Genomic DNA, 15,145 nt, shown 5'->3' with positions numbered 1-15,145 from the left:
GGGCCAGGAGTTTGGCCTAGTGGTAGAGTGCTTGCCTAGCATGCACGCAGACCCGGGTTCGATTCCTTGGTACCACATACATAGCAAAAAGCCGGAAGTGGTGCTGAGGCTCACGTGGTAGAGTGCTAGCCTTGAGAAAGTCCAAGGACAGTGCTGAGGCCCTGAGCCCAAGCCCATGACTGGCAAAAAGAAAAAAAAAAAAACAAAAACAAATACAGCCAGAAACAGGGTTGCTTCCTCTACCAAAACTTTGTAAGGCTAAGAGAGGAGCTGCACAATGATTTCCTGTCTCTCCCCAGTGCTAACCAAGTTTCACAAAAGCAATGCCATTGAGAGCATGAGCTTTGCATTTGGCTCGGCTCTGAACCCTGGCATCTCCACTTAGTAGTGGTATGACCTTGGGGTCTGACCTCTAAGAATGGAACCAGTCAACTACATAACGCAAGAGTTCAATACAGCATGTGACACAGGGTGACAGAGTGACAGGGTAAGTACTCGGCATGTATTCACACAGTGTTTCTAGTCAAATTTTCCATGCTAAACAGAAAGAAACCAGGACACAATTGGGATTTCACTCAAGAATGTGTCTTTATTGAAGAATTATAAGAAAAAGGATGGACTCTCTGTAAAAAGAGGAGATGTTGCCTCCAACAGCAGGGGGAATGAGGCCTGAGAGGCTTCCCAGAAGTCAGTGCTTCTGGAATGACTGGCTCCCATGTCCTGGCAAGCACTACAGCATGTCACACTGCACCGAGAAATTCCGACCCACGCCCTGCTATCCCTCCTCCCCAAAACCCCAGATTCCCTACTGCCATCTGTCAATGGCTTTATGAAGGCCAAGGAATAGATGTGCCAGATTTGTCTCTCAATGGGGTCAAAGTAGGTTTTGTGCTGGAAAATGTACAGGAATGTAAAATGTTTTGAGTTCTTTCTAGTCCAACCAAGGACAATTACATTCAGCCCCTCTGAAGGGGAAGGGAGCGAAGAACTGCCCTTTTGAATGTGCATACTTATGGTGTATAAATGGACTATACCAGTCTGCTCTGTAGTAGCATGGAGAATGGAAACAAGGTTAGAAGAATATAGAACATCAATACTAAAGAGTCACTGAGTTCCAGGGAGCAGAGGGAGTGCTGAGCCTTTCTGCTTCCAAAAAAAAGTCCTCCTTGTCCTGAGGATGGTCATTCTTCTCCAGCTGGGAGATTGTCTTCAATCCTTCTGATGAAACGCATGCGGATTTCTGTCACACCATCTCCTTTCAGGGTGTCCTGGACAAACTTGGCCTCCACAGCCATCTGGACCTGGGTACGGCAAGGGCAGATGCTCCAGCCTCAGGCTAGGCTGTGTCTGACTCCTGGGCACTCAAAAGGAGGGCTGGCTCCCACAGGACTTCCAGCTCCAGCCTCCCATGGCAGAAGACAATGGTCCCAATAGTGCAATTGTGACCATGTAAGCCCTGGACTGTGGGGGCTGAGGACACCCCCCTCTCAGCCCAGTAGGTTAAGATCACCACCGTGGATAGATGTTCCACTTGGATCCCATCTCTGCATCACTACCATCTCAGGCAGTAAAGGGCTGGGAAGAGCCAAAGCCCTTCTCTCTCATTCAGTCAAACACGGTTCAGATATTACAAAAGGTAAAAAGCTGCACTCACCATCTCCAAGGCTCCCCGCAATACGCCACACAAGAGGTTGGAATAAATAAGGGATGAGTGGTTATCAGGAAGCTCCACAAAATCCACCAAGGGGTTGTTTTCCAAAATGAGGGAAAATTCGTCACCAGCTGGGCTCCAATTGGTGATGCTTGGAGTAATGCCCAAGTACATCTTGAATGCCACCTGTCAGGGGACACACAACAGCACTAGCAAACAGAAATGGCCACAAGGGCCACTGGGGGTGCTAAAGGCTCACGTCTGTAACCCTAGCTATTCAGGAGACTGAAATCTAAGGTTTGCAGTTCAAAGCCAGTCTGGGCAGGAAAGTGGGTAAGACTCTCATCTGCTATTAACCACCAGAAAACCAGAAGTGGCTCTATGGCTCAAGTGGTAGAGTAATAGCCTTGAGCTAAAGAGCTCAGGGACAGCGCCCAGGCACTGAGTTGAAGCCCTATAAGAGGAGAGGGAGGAGAGGGGGAGGGGGAAAGGGAGAGGGGGAGAGGAAAGAGAGGGGGTGGGGGGGAGAGAGAGAGAGAGAGAGAGAGAGAGAGAAAGAGAGAGAGAGAGAGGAAACAGGAGAGATAGAAGAAAGGGGGAGAGAAAGGGGGAGAGAGAAAAAGAGAAGAGGAGGGGGAGAGAGGAGAAGAAAGGAAAGAGAGAGAGAGAGAGAGAGAGAGAAGGAGAAAGAGAGACACTAGGAGAGTGGCCTAGTGGTAGAGTAGTTGCCTAGCATGCATGAAGTTCTGGGTTCAATTCCTGGGTACCACATACACAGAAAAAGCAAGAAGGGTGCTGTTGCTCAAGTGGCAGAGCCTTAGCCTTTAGCAAAAGTGATCAAAGACGGTGCCTAGACCGTGAGTATAAGCCCCAGGACTGGCAAAAAAACAAAAAAGGAAGGAAAGAAGGAAGGAAACTGTAATAAGGATGGTGACAGGAGAGAAGGATGAAGCTTTATGTCAGTTATGTTCTCTGAAAGACAATGAAGTTTTAGATATTCATGGCAAAAGGCAGAAGCACTGTGCATCGTTCCACATCACTCTCTCTCAAAGCATTACACAATCAAGCAGCAACTCACTCTTTGTGTGGAAAGGACCACTGCCCTTCTGAGAGGCAAACATCCTGAACCAGCATCTGAGCAGAAGCCCTAACTACTCTGTGTACTTGCCAGGTTCAGTTAGGAACCCGTATTTGTTTTGTTTTTTTTTTTGCCAGTCATAGGATTTGAATTCTGGGCGTTATCCCTGAGCATTTCAGCTCAAGGTTAGTGCTCTACTCCTTAAGCCACAGTGCCACTTCTGGTTTTTCTGGTGATTAAAGAGTCTCATAGCCTTTCGTGCCTGACTGGCTTTGAACTAGGATCCTCAAATCTCAGCCTCCTAATTACAGGTATGAGCCACTGGTGCCCAGCTCCCATCTTCTTGAAAATGAACTACTCTCAAGGTATCTTTCTCTATCCACCACTCCTAATCCTACCCTCATAATGTTCTCTTTACTCTCAATCCTCTTTAGGATTTGGGTATGGCCAGCATGCTTACATCTGAGGGAATTATCCTTTAGGTAAATGTCACAGAACTAGACGTGTTACATCATTTAATACCATAATATACAGCACTACTAGTATTAACAGTAAACACTGTATGTGCAATACTATTATATGAAGTGCATTCGCTATACCTGAATGTTCATGCCAGTTACACCTTACAACAACCCTGTGAAGTAACTCTTATTTTCTTCTTTTCAAGGTGAAGTAACTGCTAATTAAAGAGGGTAAAATTCACTTACTGAGAACCCAGAACCAGTAAATACTGGAGTTAGAACTTGAAGCTTGGTTTGTCTGAGTCCAAAATCTGTATTCTTACTCCCTAAACTACTCTGCTCAGACTCCACAGTGAAGAACTCCGGCTTTAATCCACAGAGGTGATCCACCGTTCATCCCTTTTTCAGGGTCTATTATTTCCACACCACTGGGAGCACTTTTATAGCCTAAAAAGCTGCCTATTGGTTTCTGAGGAAATTAAGGCCCTCTCGCAGGGAGACAGAGAGCAGTGAGCAGTATCTCCCAGTGGAGATCCTTCGGCACGGCCAGGTAGCCCAGGATAATGACCTTGGCAATGACATCTGCAGTTTCCCGAAAGTCATGGCATCTTCCAACATTTGACCGTGCCAAGAAATCTTCAATCAGCCGAACTCCAATGTTATAGCCCCTGGGAGGGAAATCAGAGCACAGACCATTAGGAGGCCTGATCATCTTTTCTTCTTTTTTTTCTTTTGCCAGTCCTGGGCTTGAACTCAGGGTCTGAGCACTGTCCTTGGGCTTTCTCAAGGCTAGAGCTCTACCATTTGAGCCCTAGCAACACTTTTCTGTGTATGTGGTACTGAGGAATTGAACCCCAGTCTTTATGCATGGTAGGCAAGCACTTTACCACTAGGCCAAACTCCCAACTCCAGGCCTAAACATCTTATACCTACACATAAGGCTATTATGTGTAAAGGGAAAAACAGGGATAATCTCAGAATACCCCAAGATGAGCTCAGTGGAACCTGTCCCCCAAACCTGTCCGGACTGTAAAGGATGAGGCAGACAGGATACTGGGGAGCCCCACTCCTGTCTCTGGGCGAAGGTGCTCACTCACATTTTGTCCAGCTGCTTATTGACATCTTCATCATTTTCATAGTCCTTGCACAGCTGAGTGACAAGAGCCCCATAGGTCAGGGTGAAGAGCTCAGAGCTCTAAAAGAGATTCAAAAGGCAATCAGGACCGAGCAGAGCAAATGAGAAGGGCAAGAATCTGGACTGACCTTGATACCACTGCCAAGGAAGGTCACCAGGCACCCTATAGCCCCAAAGAAACAACACCTCTACAGAATGACCAGGAATGCAGTCCTTAATATCAACAGAGCAGTAATCTCATACACTGGGCAGCCACTCTCACAACACACCTGCCAACCTAAATCTCCTCCACAGCTACCAAGCCTAAGTGTGGTCACCTGAATCCATGTGGGGGTAGTCACTCACTAGATTCTGTGAAAGATGGACCAGAAACAGATATTTACAAACTAGCCTCTGTGTGCTGGGCAAATGTGACCATATCACAGATCTTGGCCTACAGTTAAGCCATTTTGCATCCCATAATAAAGTAGAGGACAGAAATGAATCTCACTAGACGGGTGCTGGTAGCTTACACATATAATGTTAGCTACTCAGGGGGTTGAGATCTGAGGGCTGTGGTTCAAAGCCAGCCTGGGCATGAAAGTCTGTGAGACTTTTATCTCCAGTTAACCACCAGAAAACTAGAAGTGACACCATGGTTCAAAGCAGCAGAGCACTAGTCTTGAGCTGAAGAGCTCAGGGACAGCAACCAGGCCCAGAGTTCAAGCCCTACAACTGGGAAGAAGAAAAAAAAAAAAAAGAAAGAAAGAAATCCTACTGTGGAGGACACTGAAACCAGAATGATTAAATAATCTGCCCAAGGTTAAATAGCTAATTATTGGCAAAAGGTAATTCTGGGGGCCAAACTCAAAGGTTTTCCTGCCAGAGCTTAATGTATCCCTCCTCAGAAAACAAAACAAAACAAAAAAACTAGATGCACTAGAGTGAAAGCAAATCAATTCTGGAATCAGGAAGCTCTGAACTCGCTAAAACAGTCAGATCAGGGTGTCTCCTGACATTTGCCAAATATGGCAATCAAAGAAAAACTATTAAGGAGAGGAATGATTTTTTAGTAAAGTCAAGGGCTTGGCACCAGAATGACTTGGGCATGAATGGATGGAGACAATCCAGCAATTACCAGTCTGAAGAGTTGGCACTACTGCATTAAATCAGGAGAGCTTTCCTTCCATTATTAATGAACCCTTGGATGGAGACAAGAGCCTCCAGCCTCCATGATGCCAAATAACATGCAAATCACCATACTATCAAGAATGTGGTTGTGTGGCAGCCACACGTTATCAATAGGGAAAATCAAAGTCCTGAACCATGATCCACGGTCATAAGTCAATACACTGGAGATCTGGAAATAGAATCCCTCACCCAAGTTTTTCATAGCCTCTATTAATTTGCAAGTCTGTCTCCATCTTCAGTTGTGAACCAAGTCTGTCTGGAATAATGAGAAAAATAAATATATAACTTAAAGGTCTTTGTACTTGCAAAATAAGAGTGGGACTATGGTATAGAAAAAAAAAAATTGGGCCAGGCATAGCTGTAATCCTAGCTACTCAGGAGGCTGGAATCTGAGGATCAAGGTTCAAAGTCAGCCCAGGCCCTTAAATCCATGAGACTCTTATCTCCAATTAACTATTAGAAAACCAGAACGGTGCTGTGGGCTCCCGGGGTAAAGCAGCAGCCTTGAGCTGAAGAGCTCAGGGACAGCACACAGGCCCAGAGCTCAAGCCTCACAACTAACCAAAAAAAAAAAAGGAATATCTACATTTCATGTGTGCTGGGGGAGGGGCTCTCATTTTCAATAGGGTGGGAGGGAAACCTCACTATTTGTGGAAAAACACAAAGGAGGGACAATGTTTGGGGAGTAAAAGTCCTAACATGTCACAAGTAGCTGAGATAGTCACTGGAAATCAATGAGCCAAAAACCTACTGCAAACAGCTTAATCTTTCACAATCTCTTTACCAACAAAAACATAAAATTTCTTCTGCATGGGCTGAGAATGTGGCTTAGTGGCAGAGTGCTTGCCCACAGACATGAAGTCCTGGGTTTGATTCCTCAGTACCACATACACAGAAAAAGCCAGAAGTGGTGCTGTGGCTCAAGTGGTAAGAGTGCTAGACTTCAGCAAAATAAGCTAAGGGAAAGTGCCCAGGCCCTGAGTTCAAGCCCCAGGAATGGCCAAAAATAAAAATAAAAAACATTCTTCTGCAGTACTATTTAAATTATACTATGATTCTCTGATTTAATTATACTTAATAGTAACAATAATGTTCAGAAATACTTAAAAATCTTCAGAATGTCATCACAGATAGTTTCTCACTAACCCTCATAATCACAAGACTCAGGGTTGATAGAATCAGCATTATATTTACTGTACATTTTACAGATGACAGGTTAAGAAACATGTTCAACTGCCCCTGAAAATTGAGCCCTGTTCTAGAAAAACCTTTGTTACTGGTTGGGAGTTTGACTCAAGTGGGCAGAGTACTTGCCTATGGAGTTTAAGTACAAACATCAGTACTGCCAAAAGAAAACATAAAAAAGCCACTTGGTTATTCTAGGCCACTGTTGCCATACTGAAAAACTCTTCTCATCTGTAAAACAACGACATTCTCTGTCTGCCCTTCAAGGCTGCAGAGGGGTGGGCTCAACAAAAGAGCAAGTTAAAACCTGGTGTTCGGGGATAGGAGTTTGGCCTAGTGGTAGAGTGCTTGCCTGCCATGCACCCATGCAGGAAGACCCGGTTTAAATACTCAATACCACATACATAGAAAAAGCCGGAAGTGGTGCTGTGGCTCAAGTGGTAGAGCTCTAGCCTTGAGAAAGCCCAAGGGCAGTGCTAAGGCCTTGAGCTCAAACCCAGAATTGGCAAAAAAATAAAAAAATTAAAAAAACAAAAAAAACCCCATGTGTTCACAAAGAGGATCACGTGAAAAGCTCTGAGTATGCACCAAGCAAGGGAATAAGACAATCATCTCAAACCCTCATTCCTTCAACTGTGTATCAGATGACCAGTATCAGGCAACTAGGTGCTAGGAATAAAACCAAACAAATCCCTGTCCACATGCTCATGTGGGAAAAATTCATAACAATAGCACTTAAAATTAAAGAGAGTATATTATAAAGAAAATGAGCAGAGAAAGGACTAAAAACTACACAGGTGGCCAGGGAAGGGTTGTTTTGAGGATGTTAACCTCTGGGCTAGATGATTATCCAGGAAAGAGGAGTTAAGCAGAGAAAATGACAGTTCTAGGTCAGTTGCTAGTGGCTCCTGACTGCAATCCTAGCTACTCAGGAGGTGGAGATCTGATCAAAGCCAGCCCGGGCACAGACGTCTGAGAGACTCTTATATCTAATTAACCACCAGAAAATTGGAAGTAGTATTGTGGCTCAGCCTTGAGCTGAAGAGTTCAGGACAGCACCCAGGCCTAGAGTTCAAGCCCCATGCCAACTTTAAAAAAAAAAAAAAAAAGATAGCTCCAAGAGCCTTGCAGAATGGAGTAAAGTGCTACAACTCTCTAATTACCTCATTTCCAGAAATTAGGGAGAAAGTGGAGATTGCAAGCTTGAGAGTACAGATATCAATACTGGAGCTGGGTGCAATCCTAGCTACTCAGGAGGCTGAGATCTGAGGATCGTGGTTCAAAGCCAGCCCCCCCCACACACACACACAAAAAAAAGACAAGCATAGGCAGTTCTAAAAGTAAGACTATGCCAAAGAAGCCAGGTACAATGGCTCAAGCCTCTACTCCTAGCTATTTAGGGAAAGCAAAGATTGGTGATCATAGTTAAAAGTCAGACAAGAGACTCCATATCAACCAATGGTGGGAGTGGTGATGCACAATTATCCCCGACAACTGAGAAACCACGAGCAGTAGGATCACAGCCTGATGGGGCATAAGGCAAGACCCTACCTCAAAAGTAACAAATGCACAGTGATTGTATATAGAAATTCCCTTCTTGAATACTCTGTTAAACATGACATTTGAAATATGATGTAAAAATCAATGTTAATAAATTCCTTAATTAAAAAAAAATAACAAATGCAAGAGGCCAGGAGTTTGGCCTAGTGGTAAAGTGTTTGCCTAGTATCCACGAAGACCCTGGTACCACATACATAGAAAAAAAAAATTCAATACTAGGGGCTGGACACATTGGCTCACATCTATAATCTTGGCTATACAAGAGGCAGAGATAAAGAAGAGAGAGTTTGAAGCCAAGTCAAAGGTGGTTCATACCTGTAACCGCAACTACACGGGAGGTATAATTGGAGGATTGGGGTCTGGGGTCTTGCTCTGGCAAAAACACAAGCCCTTACCTGAAAAATAACTAAAGCAAAATAGGACTTGAGGGCTGGGACTGTGGCTTCATGGTAGAGTGCTTGCCTAGCATGCATGAAGCTGAGGTTCAATTCCTCAGTACCATACAAACAGAAAAGACTAGAAGTGGCTCTGTGGCTCAAGTGGTAGAGCACTAGCCTTGAGCAAAAGAAGCTTAGGGATAGTGCCTAAACACCAAGTCCAAACCCCAAGACTGGCAAAAAAAAGGGGGGGGCATGGGAGTTTGGTCTAATGGTAGAGTGCTTGCCTAGCTAGCATACATGAGGACCTGGGTTCGATTCCTCAGTACCACATACATAGAAAAGCCCAAAGTGGTGCTGTGGCTCAAGTGGTAAAGCACTTGAAGAAAGCCTAAGGACAGTGCTCAGACCCAGAGGCCCAGAGTTCAAGCATCAGGATTAGAAAGAAAGGGGGCAGGGAGGGGGGGTATCTCCCAGCTTGTATCAGAAAAAAAGGAGGAAACAAACATACATCCCTTGAATTTTCCACTATTTCATCTACTCTTAAGTAGGCAACACACCTACATTTCATAGATAAGGAAATTAATAAGAATGTATTGGGGGCCGGGAGTTTGGCCTAGTGGTTAAAGTGCTTGCCTAGCATGCATGAAGACCCGGGTTCGATTCCTCGGTACCACATACATAGAAAAAAAGCCAGAAGTGGTGCTGAGGCTCAAGTGGTAGAGCTCCAGCCTTGAGAAAGTCCAAGGACAGTGCTCAGGCCCTGAGCTCAAGCCCAGGACTGGCAAAAAAAAAAAAAAAGAATGTACTGAAGCTAGGCACCATGGCTCAGATCTGTAATCCTAGCTACTCAGGAGGCTGAGATCTGAGGAAGGAGGTTCAAAGCCAGCTCAGGCACAAAAGGATCTGAGACTCTTATCTCCAATTAACCTCTAGAAAATGGAAAGTGGGGCTTGGCTCAAGGGTAGGGCAGTAGCCTTGGGCTAAAGAGCTCAGGGACAGCACCCAGGCCCAGTTCAAGCCACATGACCCACCCACTCCCCCAAAAAAGAATCAATTGATAAGCAAGAATTCCAGCCTATGTCCTTTACATAATTACATGGTTCCCTAGCAAAACAGTCACTTCCCTCCTACAGGGGGTGGAACTCAGGGCCTAGGCACTGTTGTTGGACACTTTTTGCTCAAGGCTAGCACTCTACCGCTTGAGCCACAGTGCCACTTGCAGCGTTTTCTGAGTATGTGGAACTGAAGAATGAACCTATGCTAGACTTCATGCATGCTAGGGAAGCACTCTACCACTAGGCTATGCTCCAGGCCCCAACTTCTTTTACATTACTGATATGTTCTATAAACGTTGATTTTTCTCTTTTTTTCCTCCCCCCCCCTCTTTTTTCTTGGAGGTGGGTGCTGGGGATCAAACCTAGAGTCTTGTGTATGATACATAAACATTCTACTGATGAGCTGCATTCCTGGCCCCTAGGTAGGAATTCTTAACCTGTAATCCATGGATTTATCTTTGGGAACCCATAAGTCTCTGGAAAATGTAAGTAAATGTTCATGGAATTTGGGGTTTTGTTTTTGCATTGCTGAGGATCAAACCCCACTTCAGTCACAGTGTACATTTTGTGTATTTAATATTTCTGGGGAAAGATTCAATGTTACCACCAGTTTCTCAAATGTCCAAGAACCAGTACCAGTGGCTCATGGCTGTATAGCTACTTGGGTGGCTGAGATCTGAGGATCGTGAATTGAAGCCAGCCCAGGTAGGACAGCCTATGAGACTCTCTCTCCAACTAACCACCAAAAAGCCAGAAGTAGAGGTGTGGCTCAAGTGGTAAGACATTAGCCTGAGCACAAAAACTCAGAGACAGCACCTAGATCCTGAATTCAAAGCCCAGGATTGGCACAAAAAGAAAGGTGTCTACGAGGCAAAGGTATAACAGGATGCAACAGAGGGACTTCCCTGAAGGTTTCCCATTTCTTGGTGGCTGTGGCTGGTATAAGATGTATAGGAAAGTTTCATCGTTCTTTCTGAACTGGTACCAAGGCTCCCTGGTATGTCCAGCACTCAACCTCAGAAACTGGGTTGCTCTTGTCTTTGGTGCTGGGGACTGAACCCAGGGCTTCCTGCATCTTCAGTCTTCCTCTGAGAGATACTCTCCAGCTCAGAGACTCAGGTTTGTTTTTTTGTTTGTTTATGCCAGTCCTGGCTTGAACTCAGAGCCTGAGCACTGTCCTTGAGCTTTCTCAAGGCTAGGGCTCTACCACTTGAGCTACAGTATCATTTCCATCTTTGTCTATGTATGTGGTACTGTGGAATCCAACTCAGGGCTTTGTGCATGCTGGGCAAGCACTCTACCACTAGGCCAAACTCCTGGCTGAGATGCGCAGTTTTTTTTGTTTTTTTATCTCAAAACAAAGACAATAGCCGGACATGGTGGCTCATGCCTGTAATCCTAGTTACTCAAGAGGCTGAGATCTGAGGATCGAGGTTCAAAGTCAGTCTGGGCACAAAAGACATAGACTATTATCTCCAATTAATCACTAGAAAAACGGAAGTAGTGCTGTGGCTCCAGAGGTAGGGTGGTAGCCCTGAGCTGAAGAGCTCAGGGACAGTGCCCAGGCCCAGAATTCAAGCACCATGACCTAAAAAAAAAAAAAAAAAAAAGACAAGCAAAGGCAATTCTAAAAGTAAGACTATGCCAACGAAGCCAGGTGCAATGGCTCAAGCCTCTACTTCTTGCTATTTAGGAAAGGCAGAGATTGGGGATCATAATTAAAAGTCAGACAAGAGACCATATCAACCAAAGGGTGGGAGCGGTGATGAATACTTTTTATCCCTAACAACTGAGAAACCACAATCAGTAGGATCACAGCCTAAAGGGGCATACAGCAAGACCCTACCTCAAAAATAACAAATGCAAGGGGCCAGGAGTTTGGCCTAGTGGTAGAGTGCTTGCTTAGCATGCACGAAGACCTCAGTGTCACATTCATAGAAAAAGCTGGAAATGGTGCTGTGGCTTAAGTGGTGGAGCGCTAACCTTGAGAAAGCCCAAGGACAGTGCTCAGTCCCTGAGTTCAAGCCCCAGGACTGGCAAAATACAATACAATAAAATAAAACAAAACATTTCTGCTGCAGTGGCTCATGATTGTAATCCTAGCTACTCAGAAGGCTGAGATCTGAGGATTGAGGTTCAAAGCCAGCCCAAGCATTGAAGACAGTGAGACTCTTATCTCCAATTAACCACTAGAAAACCAGAAGTGGTGGCTCAAGGGGTAAGGTGGTAGCCTTGAGCTGAAGAGCTTAGGGACAGTGCCCAGGCCCAGAGTTCAAGGCCCCCTACCAACAGTGGAGAGGATTGGGGAAATACAGCAGATCCCTGGTGGCTCACGCCTGTGATCTTAGCTACTCAGGAGGCTGAGTTCTGAGGAAAACAGTTCGAAGCCAGCCTGGGCAGCAAAGTCCTAATGAGACTCTTATCACCAATGAACCACTCAAAAACCAGAAATGGTGCTGTGGCTCAAGGTGGTAGAGCACTAACCTTAAGCAAAAGAGGTCAGGGACAGTGTCCAAACCTCAAGTTCAATCTCCATGACTGACAACCTTAAAAAAAAAAACAACAAATGGGGCCGGGAGTTTGGCCTAGTGATAGAGTGCTTGCCTAGCATGCACAAAGACCCACGTTCGATTTCTCGGTACCACATACCACACAGAAAAAAGCTGGAAATGGTGCTGTGGCTCAACTGGTAGAGCTCTAGCCTTGAGAAAAGTCCAAGGACAGTGTTCAGGCCCTGAGTTCAAGCCCAGGACTGACAAAAAACAACAAGTGCAAAAGGAGGCTGGAGGTGTGGCTCAAGTGGTACAACACCTGCCTACCAAACATGCAGCTCTAAATTCAATCTCCAGTACTGGGAGGGGAGCCGGGGGAATGCCAAAGAAAAGGAACACCTGCCAGAAAAGCTCCTTAGCTGAAGAAAAAATAGGATCTACCTTACTGTGCAGATACAGTCCCAAGTCCAAACTTCAGGGAAACATATAGTGTCCCCGTATTTCCAGGAGAAGGTTTCTTTGCTACCCTCCTCTCCCTGGAGGGGCTCTCACTACTGATTTTGGCCCATCTTACTCCACTGGGTAGGAAGTTCCTTCCAACAAGACCACTATCTGAACTCATCCCATCAGGCCTTTGCAAGCGCCATTAGCTGTGGAATTGGAGAGACAAGGGCTCCGATCCGAACTCTTCCCAGGTGTACATTGAGGCGTTACACAACCTCTCCGAGCGGTAAAAAAGCATAACATCATCCACCTCGTCGGGTTACTTGGCGGATCCAATGAGATCGAGTGCGTGGCCTGGTGCCAAAGTTACTGTTATTCCCGTCGCTGTTGTTGGTCTAGCACAGAGCTGCATCGGGTGGGTCTCGGCCCCGCCCCAAGCACGGCCCCCCGCTCCTCCTCCCGGACTGACCCCGCAGGCGACCTCCCCGCCTCCCGCACCGCGCCAGGCCCCACCCCCCAACGCCTCAATTCCGCCCTGCCCGTCGCAGTCACGCACTCCGAGTTACCATTTTCTTGCTCTCGGTGCCGCGGTTCGCTTGTCTCGACATGGTGCCGCCTCCTCTGGTGCCTTGTCGCCTCGCGGAAAGACCCTTTTGGTGACCCCCTCTGGACGCCGCTTCAACCCAGACACGGCCCCAGAGCAACTGGCTTTGCCTCACTGCGCCTGCGTGACCTGCCGCAGCGCAACATGGGACTTGTGGTCCAGCGGGTGAGGATAACTCCACGCCGCAGACGGAAGACTACAACATCCGACAGGCGCACCGGAAGCCCCGCCTTCCCGTGCACTCCGACTACGACTCCCGGAATGCCACGCGTTCCCAACCCTGGTCCGTTAAGCTGCCTTGTGGCCGCTGGGTGGCGGCCTCCGCTTGCGGTAGTTTTCCACGGTGTCCGCTCACGCTGTGGCTCTGGGCCCTCCCTCCCCCGCCAGGCCTGGCTCAGAAATGATGTTCAAGTTCCTCTCTGTCGAGTTGATCTTTCCAAGTCCCTTTCAAACTGCCTTCCTTCTCTGTTGCTGCAATTCCATTCCAGAATCTCCCAAGATATCCTTAAAACGTTTGAGGGCTGGGAATGTGGCTTGGTGGTAGAGTACATGCTTAGCATGCATGATTCCTCAGGTACAAAGAGAAGGCTGGAAGTGGCCCTGTGGTCAAGGAGTAGAGCTCTAGCCTTGAGCACAGAGAAGCTCAGGGACAGTGCCCAGGCCTCTTAAGTTCAGGCCCCAGGACTGACATAAGAAAAGGGGGAGGGGGAGGGGGAGGAGGAGGAAAGAAGATGGACACTGGTGGCTCAGGCCTATTATGCTAGCTACTCAGGAGGTTAAAATCTGAGCTTTGAATCTAGCAAATACAGGAAAGTCTGTGAGACTCATCTACAATAAACTACTTAGGAGGAAAAAAAAAACAAACAAACCCAGAAGTTGTGCTGTGGCTCAAGTGATAAGTGGTAGAGCATTAGACTTGAGCACAGAGAGGCTCAGGAACAGTACCCGAGCCCTGAGTTCAAGCCCCAGAACTGGCCAAGACACAACAAAGGATCATTGGCTCATTTTGGAAAGCTAGCTTCTTGTAAAACTTTTTGACCTACTCTGTGGTCAGGCATGTTGTTACTTTCTCTTCCTCTGTCATCTGTTCCCAAACCCCACAGAGTAGCCACCACCTGCACCCTACCATTTATCCATTTATATATATATATATATATATATATATATATATATATATATATTTGCCAGTCCTGGGGCTTGAACTGAGGACCTGAGCACTGCCCTTGGGCTTTCTCAAGGCTAGAGCTCTACCACTTGAGTTGCAGCACCATTTCCAGCCTTTTCTTTGTATGTGGTACCAAGGAATTGAACTCAGGTCTTTGTGCATTCTAAGCAAACACTCTACCACTAGGCCAAACTCCCAGTCCCAACAACCTACCATCTTTGAGTTTAAAGTTCAAGTTACTTTCTCCCCTTGCCTCTTCTAGAATAGCTCGCAGAAAAGAATGATCCCCAGCTGTGATGGCAGTAAATGCTGAGTTCTGATGCTAGCCCTGCCATCTTAGGCCAGTTGCTGGGAAGGTTAATGAAGTGTGTTCTAAGCCACCAACTAAGTATGGATTCTCTGTCTTCTAAGCCACCTGATAAAAACAGCCAATGAATGCTCTGGTTGAACCCTCACCTATTGCTAAGGGGAAGTCCTGCAGTTATAATTTACAATGCTTTTGTTTCAGCTCCAGCCGTTTCTCTTTAGTGGTCAGTTCGGAAGGGCCTAGACTGGGGTTGAAGGACCCTGAGACCCCTCACTTCAGCCTGGTGGGCTGACTCAGTTAGCAGCTGTATTCCAACCCCCTAGTCTTCATCATGACAATGAACCTGTCTAGACAAGAGCCAGCCAGGCTGGGGGAAGGCTGAGAAGCCCAGGGTTCCCCCCAAGGCCCTCCTTGAGGGCGTAAGACCAATCATTATTATACCCTTTCTCCCTGTGGCA

General features: G+C 46.4%; 1 protein-coding gene across 1 annotated transcript; it reads right to left on the bottom strand.

Moving 5' to 3' along the window:
- Positions 1–563: 563 nt before the first annotated feature.
- Trappc3 (trafficking protein particle complex subunit 3) lies at positions 564–13,358 on the bottom strand. Its single transcript, XM_090335233.1, has 5 exons — positions 13,178–13,358; positions 4,288–4,385; positions 3,759–3,858; positions 1,655–1,837; positions 564–1,301 (listed from the first exon to the last, which is right to left on the bottom strand). The coding sequence occupies exons 1-5, from the start codon at positions 13,217–13,219 to the stop codon at positions 1,182–1,184; spliced, it is 543 nt and encodes a 180-aa protein (XP_090191359.1). The 5' UTR covers positions 13,220–13,358; the 3' UTR covers positions 564–1,181.
- Positions 13,359–15,145: the final 1,787 nt, after the last annotated feature.

The sequence above is a fragment of the Megascapheus bottae genome, chromosome 6 (genome assembly GCF_031878675.1).
Source record: "Megascapheus bottae isolate mThoBot1 chromosome 6, mThoBot2.hap1, whole genome shotgun sequence".
In the NCBI taxonomy this organism is placed as follows: Eukaryota; Metazoa; Chordata; class Mammalia; order Rodentia; family Geomyidae; genus Megascapheus; species Megascapheus bottae.
Note: the sequence above shows the minus strand (reverse complement) of the source record. Positions and strands in the feature narration are given on the sequence as shown.